General features: G+C 45.1%; 1 protein-coding gene across 1 annotated transcript in view; it reads right to left on the bottom strand.

Annotated features, from left to right (window-relative positions):
- The window catches only part of cpa6 (carboxypeptidase A6), a 162,400-nt gene that overhangs the window by 15,220 nt on the left and 134,448 nt on the right, over window positions 1-12,732 (bottom strand). The window contains exon 9 of the mRNA XM_041189265.1: window positions 1,245-1,329. Coding sequence (XP_041045199.1) covers window positions 1,245-1,329 — 85 coding nt within the window. The remainder of the gene's footprint in view (window positions 1-1,244; window positions 1,330-12,732) is intronic.

The raw sequence follows: 12,732 nt of genomic DNA, 5'->3' as shown, positions 1-12,732 counted from the left end.
ACCTTATCATTACTTGCTGACATCCATCACTCCTATATTCTTCCTCTCCCTTTAGGACCTACCAGGGGGCCTATAATTTTTTGCTTAGTGTCTCAAAACTACCTCATGCACTATCAAGTCCACTTCTACAGCCATCAAACAAAGGGTGAGGTACTGGTCTGCTCTTCTATTTGCCTCAATTTCATGGCAACACATCAGATTTCCTTTGCCATCATTTTTGTTGATCATTTCTTAGCCTTCTTGACAAATGTTGCTAAATGAATTGAGACAACCTTTGTTCCTTTTCAAATGCTTCCAGAATTTATATTTCACTGTACTTTAAAATTCATCTTTAATTGTTGCATTCCTTGTAAATTTCGCATTCACGATTGTTGACTCCCATCGAGCACTCTTTGTAGTTGTCCATAGCCACCCTGAAAACTATGCTAATGAGCCAGCTATGGAAATTTGAGAACAACAATGCACTTTTATTTGAGTTTGTCTAAAATCAGCTGATAACCTTTCAAGTCTGAACTGCACCATTATTTATTTTGCAACAGGTATGAATGGGACTAGAAGACAGAATAGAGGTGGTCGACAAAGGAGAACTGTTGGAGAAAAAAAGTTTGGAAGGAGGGAGCGCTGGTTGGTGTTTAATTGTAGACTTTTATCAGAATGAGCTGCTTATTCTTTGGTGACCTTATGTGTCTGGCATTTAAAAAATACATTTTATATTTTGAGCATTTGTAATTTTTTTTTCATTTTATATGCATCTTTCCTATATCTTTATTGACATTTTATTTACCCATTTTCAATTATTTTTCAATGTCTCCACAATATGATATTTAGATATCACTTACCAGTTTTTTAACTTCCTAAATTTTCAAAAATCATTTTTGTTGATCATTTACCCAGTTAACTCCACTCTACAACAGCTGTTGGAATTCTCGATCCTTGACAGTTACCTGTTTTTCTTGTTCTCACCTTTGTTTAGTTCAGACCTATTAAAGCGTTCACACAATCAATTTTGACAACAGCCCAAACATTAACCTATCTTTTCCCCATGGATGCTGAAGAACCTGATGTGTATTTTCAACACTTTCTGTTTTATTAAGGAAATAGTCACTATGACTATTCATAACTTTCAATTCAATTGACGTTATACTTGCTTTTGTATTACTTTGGTTAGAATTATCTATTGTTCACGTGATTGCGCTTTTGTTCCCTTGAGCCCAATTAAAACATTATCAATTTTAAAAACTTACACAAAGTGCTAGAAGCCGGCCCATATTTGTATTTGATACCATACGCTGAGTAAAGAGCATTGACAGCACTAAATGCTACAGATTCCTGAAAAATGAAACAAAAAAGTAAAGCTTGTTAAAGAATTTTAATTTCAGTTGAATAAAAAGCCTGTATTGTTTGGTGAAGCTGTTAACGTCAAAGTAAATCACAATGAGTGATTTTAGGGAGCACCATATGCCATATAACTCATTAAATTAATATAATTTCAATTTATGGGGCTATACACAAACAATACTTTAATCTTGTTTATTCTGGTTCCATTATTTTATGTTTTAGACAACAATTCATAAAGAGTGTCCAATTTTGTGATCATTTAAATAATTTGACTATTTCCAAACTAAAATTATTAGTTTCCGATTTTTGTAAAAAATCTTTGCAATCAATAACTGAAACTCACATTGCCATGTGTATTTTTTAAAATAAGTTCACACAGAATCTAAAGTTCAAAATTTCAAAGTATACCCAAAAGACGTGCTCAACTCACCTCTAAAATGTTGCTTATTAAGTAGTACATAAATTGAAACTCACTCTGTGAAATTTGCAATGAACAAAGGAGACTAAAGTATCACTGAAATGTCTACTTTGAAGCTTCCAGTCGATGCTTTGTTGCTGGGGTATACGATGGAAATTTAATAGTGGAGCTTAAGCAACTTATACTGGCCAATGTATGCAAATGTTTAATCTATAAATATTCAACCTCAACTGGTGGGGTTATTCACTGTTGAAATACGCTCTGGTCCAAATATTGCAGCTGGAGCGGGTTCTCAAAAACAACAGAACAGGGAGGTTGAGGCTGAGCTGCAGTTTGTGCGAGGCAATGGGTGTAGCAATGTAAACTGGCTATCAAGTTGTTGTGATTTGTAACTCAGGGTGGAATCGTCCGGTGCCATTGGCGGTGGGTGTCATGGTGGGCATGAGCAGGCTATATGGCAAGAAGGCCAAAAATCGGTTTCACGCTATCGTGAAACCAGTTCGTGATTGTCCACTCCACCCGTCAATGGCAGGCCGCATTTTCCACTGTTCAATGTTGGAAACTTAATTTTAATGCATTTGCATCTCATTATTGTCCCCTCACACCGGAATCATGCCCCGTCAAATTTACCATCCACGTCCACGTGAGTTCAGGACAGCATGCTTCACAGCTGCCTTTAAAATGTGTGCACCTGGCAAGCTGAACTTTGAGGGGAAGTGCACGCAACCTTGTGCTGCAACGGCACGAGGACCTGGCTGCGTGGGAGATGGAAGAGCTGCACATCTTCTCCGATGAGGAAGATGTTGAAGGGGATAATGGTGATGAGAGGATGCTGGTGATGAAGCCATTACACTGGCCAGATGAGGCAGGAACGCTCAGGAGACCCTCATAACATCAAGATTCATGGACGACGATGACGAAATGCAGTGAAGACAGTCCTGGCATCTTCATCTTGCATCTGTGAACATTTAACTCCTGTGTGGCTGATGGCAGCGCACATACACTCAGTGCCCAGGGTCATGTCATGGAGACGTAGCGGCAGCCCTAATAGTCGCTGGATTCCAGGAGGGTGATGACCACATGCAGTGAGGACACTCCATAGATCTTTACATTGCCTCTGTAAATGTCTGACTCCTGTCTAGCTGAGGGCAGCTCGCTTGTATTCTGTGATCAGGATCATACTATGGAGACTCAGCCATGGAACTTTAAATGCACCTGATCCTTTGTCAGCCTTCAGCACCTGTCCCATTCAAGAGCACACTGTCACTGGACCAGCCCCACCTCAAAGGAACTGATAGTTCACAGAGAGACTGACAGAACTCTGTGACGCCTGCCCACTCTGGTGGTAATGACAGGCACCATTGAGGTGCAAGCATCACTAATGTGTCCAGTGAGTGTGAAACTGGGCTATCATTTGTTCTGAAGGTTACAGCTGCACAGGGAAGAGGTCCTGGACTGAGACACCTGCCTTTATCTTGTGCAGGAACCAAGGTTTCACATCTGAGTGACACGAACACTGCTCATCATAACAAGGAGCCATAGGCAAGGAGACATTCTTGGGAGTTTGTCTACAATAGTGAACGATATGTACAAGTGATTATCACCTGTGCTCATGGTGTGCAACTACATTTTCTTTACCCACCCGGTGCAGAAGGGAGTGCCGAGAGGAAGGAGGACCTCCTCATGAACTTACTCCTGGGCCATGCCAAGTTGGCCATTAACAGGTCCAGGCAGCAGGCGATCAAGGGAGATTTCCAACCCGACTCTCTGCCCGTCTTCCGCAGCTATGTTCGCAGCCGAGCGTCCTTGGAGAGGGAGCTCGCAGTGTCCGCCGGCACCATCGAGGCCTTCCATGCTTGCTGGGCACCTCGGGGACTGGAATGTTTTATCAACCCTTTTAATTGCATTTTGGTTTAATGTTTGTAAGTTTCCTTTGAATTTTGTCTTTTGTTTTTGCAGTTTCCCTTTAAGGGACTGCTTTTACTTTCCGGATTTTGTTAATTTAGTTTAATCAAAAGAGTTACACTTTCTTCACCCACTCAGTGCAGAGTGGGGCTAGGAGGGAGGAGGACCTCCTAGTTGGCAATTAACAGGTCCAGGCAGCAGGCAATCTAGGGGGTTGTCCGACACAACTGTCTGCCCCTCTTTCACGGCTATGTTCACGGCCGGGTGTCCCTGGAGAGGGAGCATGCGGTGTCTGCCGGCACCACTGAGGACTTCCGTGTTCGGTGGGTGCTGTGGGGACTGGGATGTTTTATTAACTCCTTTCACATTTTGATTTAATGTTGGTAAGTTTCCTTTGCATTTTGTCTTTTGTTTTTGCAGTTTCCCTTTGAGGGGCTGGCTTTTACTTTGTCCCTTGAATTGTTGATTTAGTTTATTTTTTGTAACAAAAGAGTTACATCTTCTTAACCTTCCTAAGCCTGCCTGTCTTGGTGGTCCCCTGAAATCCACAGTGAGGGTAGAGGCAGCCGGCTGACTGTGACATCCTGACTATGATGACTTCGGCATGCGTCCTCTGGAGGGCCAAGACCTGGAGGGCCCCGGTCCTTGCTGTGGGCCAGCTGCACCCTCCTCGGCCTGTGGAGCTGGAGCTGCGGGGGTAACAGGAAGAGGGGATATGGATCAGCTGGACAGCCCCTGAGTAACCTGGGTAGATGGCCCCAGGGTTGAGCTGCTGGTCCTTTTCCCTATGGGTGCCCGAAGGCCCCCAGCTGACTCCTTGAGGAGAAGGGGAAGCTAAAGTCAGATCGAGCTGCCCTGCACCCCTCTCACGTTGACACTGTTGGAGGCTAACTATGGCATCAGTAATGGAAGGCAACCCTTGCAGCAGGGCAGTACCAATGACCTGGACCAAGATCTCCATGGCTGCTGCCATCTTGCCAGTGTTGACTTTGGTGCATTAGCATGCCAGCACTATTACCTCAGACTGAAGGCGGACGGACTCCTCCATCGTCCCTTGCGATCTGAGCAGTGCACCAGACATCCCTTCCTGATGTTCCCATGATTGTCTTTGCAACTACACCAACTGAATGAGCACTGAGTCCAGAGACTCATCATCTACTTTGGATTCAGGAGATTCCTTGCCTCCAGCAGTCCTCCGAGTGCCATAGATTGTGATCCCAAGGCTGCTCTACATCTAGGTCCCACCGAAGTATGTGTCATTGCGCTGGTGGAGGGTGTGGGTGAGCACCATGATGGGTCTTCAATGGTGCCACACTCAGGGTCCTCAGCTGAGGTGCTCTTAGCACTGGGGCCGGGGCTAAGGTTGCCTGACGTAGCAGATGTGCCTAGGACAGCAAGTAGAGATTATTAGTGCTTAGCTCATATTTACACACAGAACAGTGGGCTCAAAGTAGCTTTGAGATAGAGATGATGTGGTGCAGGATCCTTACATGGCTGTTCACCACCGAACTAACCGTTACCACAGGAATAGCCCGCATTCTCTCTGGCCAGCTCCAATGCATGACTCTGGAGCGGAGTGAAGACCTTGATGTCTGGCACTCCACCCTCTGTCTGGGACCTCTCCCATTGATTGTATACGATCTTGTCCTGCATAAAGACAGGTGGAGAGAGTGTGAGCCAGGTGCAATCCAGGCCAAATGAGAAGGATGGCAGGCGTGTGGTATGTGCTGAGTGGAGCCATGGACAGGATGAGGAGGCAGTCTCCAGAGGAGATTAGGCCTGATGGAGATGTGAGGGTGTGTGTGTGAGTGAATGCAGATGTCCCTTGAGCTGGCAGTAAGTGAATTGCCAGTGAACATGTGATGGGCTTGTGAGTGGGTGAGTTGAGAGTGAAAAGGTGGTTGACTTACCCTGGCAGCACGGATGAATCATTCACTCTTTTTCTCCATTGGATGGACGACCTCTTGTACACAGCATTGGCACTGACCACCTCTGCCACTGACTCTCAAGCCAGAGTGGTGAGACTTATGGGCCTCTTGCGGCTAGAGCGGGGGTACAGGACATCACGGTGAGCTTCCTGTCATGAAAGTATAACAATTCTCATAATATGATTGTGATTTATTGTAAAAGTAGGTTAATAGTGGGGTTTGGATAGTTTCTCTGTGTGTGTGGAATTTAATTGAATTGGATACAGCTGGTCTGGAGGCTTTGCCTCATCAAAAGAAGCTAGGTTTGAAATGCTAAATACATAAACATGGCTGAAATCTTAGAACATAAGGTGAGGAGAATTTGCTTTTTTAGATAAATCAGGGCAGTTTGAATTTCAAAGAGATAGCAGGATGTTTACACCTAGCCAGAGAAGCTAGGCCAAGCAATGTGTTTATTTTTTCCAAAGATGACTAACAATATTAACACCATTAAAAGACTTATATTATGAGATAGGTAAAGTTCGAAAGAGATGTGGGAACAACGGAATTTACAGTAAAAGGGAGAAACATGTATAAAGGAGAATGAGGCTATGTGTCAGGGAAGGCATTGTAAGATCTAACAGAAGTATGAGAAGTCTCCAGTATTTGTGCATTAAGCCTGCTGTCTACAGAAACAGAAGCTGGGGAAAGTCACTATGAATTCTACTGTCCAGGATATTGTGTTGACTTGCCTGGATCTGTTTAAAATCTATTTGTTTTCACTGTTGCCTTAATGGGGATATAACTGGAAGCCAGATTAATTAAGAGTTTTAGGAGTTATTATAATAGTAATTTGTAGACCTATGTATGTGCTTGAAATCTTTTCTTTTGTTAATAAATGTTTAATTTAGTTTTCTAAAACATCTCTGAAGTCTTGGTGGACTTATTACTTCTGAATTCAGGGCTTGCATTTCAAAATAAATACAAATTGCAAAACTGTTGTGACAGCGTGATCAAGTTTCCCTCATGGATTTGCTCCACCTGGCACATATCATCTGCCACGTTATAACACTCCACAGTGTCCAGAAGGTGTCTCAGGGCTGAGTCACTAAATTGGGGGGGCCGCACTCTTCTTGGCTTTTAGGCCATCTTTTCACTGGAGCAGTCCTGGGCTGCAAGCATTGAGAACTGTGCATGCAGCTGCGTTTAAATATTACACCCGGTGTGAGGAAGTGGCGACGTAAGGGCGTGGAGGGCAAATTGGAGGCTGGCCACCGACGTGTTTCTTGTGACTGCATAATTTATGAGGTAGGAAGAGGATGATGCGGAGTGAAATCCACCATCACGGCCAGCGGGTAAAACATCATTTTTCACACCAGTTACCACACTTAGTGCAAATGTAGGGTAATTCCCTTCTCCTCTTCATCTGCACTAGCTGGCCAACTTGTACTTTAGTAACAGCATGTGTTGTGAACCCACCATTTGGGGCTTTATTTATGCAATGATAATAACGCTTTATTTTCCGTGGATTCTCAGCACTGATTACTGTGGCCAATGTGTATTGAAGCAATTGATCAGTTTATAAACCATATGCTTTCAGTTTTTTAACCAAATAGAAGTAACTGGCATTTTCCAATCATCTTTAATGTCACAATGCACTTCACAGCCAATGACTTTTGAAGTGTTGACAAAATAGGCCCACAATTAGTAATGACCAGTTAGTCTGTTTTTGGGGTGTTGACCCCAAATAAATAAATGTTGACCAGAGCACAAGGAGAAGTCCCTGCTCTTCTTTGAATAGTGACAAGTAATATTTTACACCACCCAAGCAGGCAGATGGCATCTTGGTTAATATCTCATCCAAAAGGCAGTGCCTCCAACAATGCAGCCTTCCCTTGGTACTGTACTTAAGAGCCAGCTTGATCTATGAGCTCATTTCCTGAGTAAGGTCTGAACTTTCTGATTGAGAGGCAAGAGAGATACCACCCTGCAAACCTAACACTTGAATGTTTAAGGGTGGATTTGTTCATTATTTGTAGGGAGATCATAAATGAATATAGAAAGGAAAATTTTCACATGATTTAAAACTTTTTACAAAACAGAGTACTTAATTTTCAAAGATGGCATTTCAGAATAAAACCGATGCTGAAGGTTTACAAAGATATGCAGAGCGAAACTGTCTTATGAAGTGACAGCACTTTATTGCCCATCGCTCCAAAGGTTGCAGTAGGATTTCTCCTTGAACCGTTGCACTCCCTTGGTAATGATGCTCCCATGATGGGAGGAAATTCCATATCCATAACCCAAAGATGATAAAGGACTGACAGAACACGTACAAGTCAGGATGGCATGTAACTTGGAGGCCTAATACTCCAATAATATTGCTGTTCTTATCCTTCTTGATACTGCAGCTCACAGGGCTGGGAGATGCTATTAAAATAAGTATTCATTCCTGCAGTTCACAGTGCGCCAAAGGTGGAGGAGTTGACACTGAGTTCAGTGGATATATTGCTGGTCAACTTAACTGTTATACAATCTTGCTGCTGCTGTTTCCTCAATGCACTTCATGGTGCATGTTTTTAATATGTGGAAATCTCCTTGTTCTGTCTCACTTAACTTGTTGATAGTGCCACATTAAAAAATGGAGGGTGTTTTCAATTTGAAGATGAGAATTTGTCTTCACAAGCAATGTACAGTGGTCACTTCTATCAATGCTATAATGGACAAATATATCTGCAATAGGTAGGTTGGTGAGGGCAAATGGAAATAGGTTATTGCCTTGTGTTGATTTCCTCACACCTGATGCAGACTCAGACTGGCAGATATGTTCTTCAGGACTTAGAAGTATAAAGTCAGTCCTGCACATTTACATGCATGTTGTTGGATGACTATAATGATAACTTGTACTTATAGGAAGCTTTTAATGTAGTAAAACATCTTAAATGGGTTCACAGGAACATTATGGCTGATATTGAGCCACAAAGGAAATAGTAGACCTTTGGTCAAAGAGAAACAAAAACAGGATTACCTGGGAAAACTCAGCAGGTCTGGCAGCATCAGCAGAGAAGAACAAAGTTGATGTTTCGAGTCCTCATGACCCTTCAACAGAACTAAGTAAAAATAAGAGAGGGGTGAAATATAAGCTGGTTAAAGGTGGGGGGGGGGTGGGGGGAGAGAAGTAGGGGGTTGTAGGGACAAGCAAGCAGTGATAGGAGCAGATAATCAAAAGATGTCACAGACAAAAGAACAAAGAGGTGTTGAAGGTGGTGATATTATCTAAACAAATGTGCTAATTAAGAATGGATGGCAGGACACGCAAGGTACAGCTCTACTGCGGGTAGGGTGAAATAAGACTGAAAGGGCATAAAAGGTACAGAGTTAAAAATAATGGAAATAGGTGGGAAAAGAAAAATCTATATAAATTATTGGAAAAAACAAAAGGGAAGGGGAAGAAACGGAAAGGTGGTGGGGATGGAGGAGGGAGTTCAAGATCTAAAGTTGTTGAATTCAATATTCAGTCCGGAAGGTTGTTAAGTGCCTACTTGGAAGATGAGATGCTGTTCCTCCAGTTTGCGTTGAGCTTCACTGGAACAATGCAGCAAGCCAAGGACAGAAATGTGGGCAAGAGAGCAGGGTGGAATGTTAAAATGGCAAACGACAGGGAGGTCTGGGTCATCCTTGCGGACAGACCGAAGGTGTTCTGCAAAGCGGTCGCCCAGTCTGCATTTGGTCTCTCCAATGTAGAGGAGACCGCACTGGGCGCAATGAATGCAGTAGACTAAGTTAAGGGAAATGCAAGTGAAATACTGCTTCACTTGAAAGAAGTGTTTGGGCCTTTGGACGGTGAGGAGAGAGGGAGTGAAGGGGCAGGTGTTGCATCTTTTGCATATGCATGGGGAGGTGCTGTAGGTGGGGGCTGGGGAGTAGGGGGTGATGGAGGAGTGGACCAGGGGGATGAAGGGAAGATGTGTTTGGTGGTGGCATCATGCTGGAGTTGGTGGAAATGGCGGAGGATGATGCTTTGAATGCGGAGGCTGGTGGGGTGATAAGTGAGGACAAGGGGGACCCTATCATGTTTCTGGCGGGGAGGAGAAGGCATGAGGGGGGATGCGCGGGAGATGGGCCAGACACGGTTGAGGGCCCTGTCAACGACCGTGGGTGGAAAACCTCGGTTAAGGAAGAAGGAGGACATGTCAGAGGAACTGTTTTTGAAGGTAGCATCATCAGAACAGATGCGACGGAGGTGAAGGAACTAAGAGAATGGGATGGAGTCTTGCCAGGAAGCGGGATGTGAGGAGCTGTAGTCGAGGTAGCTGTGGGAGTTGGTAGGCTTGTAATAGATATTGGTGAACAGTCTATCACTAGAAATTGAGACAGAGAGGTCAAGGAAGGGAAGGGAAGTGTCAGAGATGGACCACGTGAAAGTGATGGAGGGGTGGAGATTGGAAGCAAAATTAATAAATTTTTCCAAGTCCCGACGAGAGCATGAAGCAGCACCGAAGTACTCATCGATGTACCAGAGAGAGAGTTGTGGGAGGGGCCGGAGTAGGACTGGAACAAGGAACGTTCCTCATACCCCATAAAGAGACAGGCATAGCTGGGGACCATGCGGGTACCCATAGCCACACCTTTTATTTGGAGGAAGTGAGAGGAGTTAATGGAGCAATTGTTCAGTGTGAGAACAAGTTCAGCAGGACGGAGAAGAGTAGTGGTGGATGGGGATTGTTCGGGCCTCTGTTCGAGGAAGAAGCTGAGAGCCCTCAGACCATCCTGGTGGGGGATGGAGGTGCAGAGGGATTGGACGTCCATGGTGAAGAGGAGGCGGTTGGGGCCAGGGAACTGGAAATTGTTGATGTGATGTAAGATGTCAGAGGAATCATGGATGTAGGTGGGAAGGGACTGGACAAGGGACAGAGAAGGGAGTCAAGATAAAGAGAAATGAGTTCCGTAGGGCAGGAACAGGCTGACCTGATCGGTCTGCCGGGACAGTCCTGTTTGTGGATTTTGGGTAGGAGGTAGCAGCAGGTAGGAGGGTCCGAGGTTGGGCAACTATCAGGTTGGAAGCTGTGGGAGGAAGATCTTTAGAGGAGATGAGGTCAGTTACAGTCCTGGAAACAATGGCTTGATGTTCAGTGGTGGGGTCATGGTCCAGGGAGAGGTAGGAGGAAGTGTCCGTGAGTTGACGTTCAGCCTCCGCGAGGTAGAGGTCAGTGCGCCAGACAACAACAGCACCACCCTTGTCAGCGGGTTTGATGACAAGGTTAGAGTTGGACCTGAGAGAACGGAGTGCAGTAAGTTCAGAGAAAGGCAGGTTAGAATGGGTGAGAGGAGCAGAGAAATTGAGGCGACTAATGTCATGCCGACAGTCCTCAATGAAAAGATCAAGAGCAGGTAAGAATCCAGAGGGAGGGGTCCAGGTGGAGGGAGAATATTGGAGGTGGGTAAAAGGATCCATTGAATGGGGAGAGGACTCCTGCCCAAAGAAGTGAGCACGGAGATGAAGGCAGCAGAAGAAGAGTTCAGCATCGTGCCGAGCCCGAAATTCACTGAGATGAGGGCGTAAGGGTACGAAACTAAGTCCTTTACTGAGCACTGAACGTTCAGCGTCGGAGAGGGGAAGGTCAGGGGGTATACTGAATACATGGCCGGGGCTGGGATTGTAAAATGGGGTGAGGACGGAGGGACAGGCAGGGTTGGAGGGTCCTAAATGGGTGTTGGTGTCAATGAGTTGTTGGAACAACTTCCTTCGCCTCCGTCGCATCTGTTCTGATGATGCTACCTTCAAAAACAGTTGCTTTGACATGTCCTCCCTCTTCCTTAACCGAGGTTTTCCACCCACGGTCGTTGACAGGGCTCTCAACGGTGTCCAGCCCATCTCCCGCGCAACTGCCCTCACGCCTTCTCCTCCCTCCCTGAAACATGATAGGGTCCCCCTTGTCCTCAGTTATCACTCCACCAGCCTCCACATTCAAAGGATCATCCTCCGCCATTTCTGCCAACTCCAGCATGATGCCACCACCAAACACATCTTCCCTTCACCCCCCCGGCCACATTCCATAGGGATCATTCCCTCCGGGACACCCTGGTCCACTCCTCCATCACCCCCTACTCCCCAACCCCCACCCACGGCACCTCCCCATGCATATGCAAAAGATGCAACACCTGCCCCTTCACTTCCTCTCTCCTCTCCGTCCAAGGGCCCAAACACTCCTTTCAAGTGAAGCAGTATTTCACTTGCATTTCCCCTAACTTAGTCTACTGCATTCGTTGCTTCCAATGCGGTCTCTTCTACATTGAAGAGACCAAACGCAGACTGGGCGACCTCTTTGCAGAACACCTTCGGTCTGTCCGCAAGAATGACCAAATCTCCCTGTCGCTTGCCATTTTAACACTCCACCCTGCTCTCTTGCCCACGTCTGTCCTTGGCTTGCTGCAATATTCTAGTGAAGCTCAACGCAAACTGGAGGAACAGCACCTCATCTTCCAACTAGGCACTTTACAGCCTTCTGGACTGAATATTGAATTCAACAACTTTAGATCTTGAACTCCCTCCTCCCATCCCCACCACCTTTCCGTTTCTTCCCCCTCCCTTTTGTTTTTTCCAATAATTTATACAGATTTTTCTTTTCCCACCTATTTCCATTATTTTTAAATCTATACCTTTTATGCCCTTTTATTCTTATTTCACCCTACCCGCACTAGAGCTGTACCTTGCGTGTCCTGCCATCCATTCTTAATTAGCACATTTGTTTAGATAATATCACCACCTTCAACATCTGTGTTCTTTTGTTCTTTTGTCTGTGACATATTTTGATTATCTGCTCCTATCACTGCTTGCTTGTCCCTACAACCACCCATTTCCCCCCCCACCACTTCTCTTCCCCCACCCGTCCACCTTAAACCAGCTTATATTTCACCCCTCTCCTATTTTTACTTAGTTCTGTTGAAGGGTCATGAGGACTCGAAACGTCAACTTTGTTCTTCTCTGCTGATGCTGCCAGACCTGCTGAGTTTTTCCAGGTAATTCTGTTTTTGTTTTGGATTTCCAGCATCTGCAGTTTTTTGTTTTTATCTTTGGTCAAAAAGATAGGTTTTAAGGAGTGTCTTAGAAGAGGAAAGAGAGGAAGAAAGTTGGAGAGGATTAGGGAGGAAATTCTAGAATTT

This window comes from Carcharodon carcharias, chromosome 6 (genome assembly GCF_017639515.1).
Source record: "Carcharodon carcharias isolate sCarCar2 chromosome 6, sCarCar2.pri, whole genome shotgun sequence".
Lineage (NCBI taxonomy): Eukaryota > Metazoa > Chordata > Chondrichthyes > Lamniformes > Lamnidae > Carcharodon > Carcharodon carcharias.
This window is presented reverse-complemented; position numbering and strand designations above follow the sequence as displayed.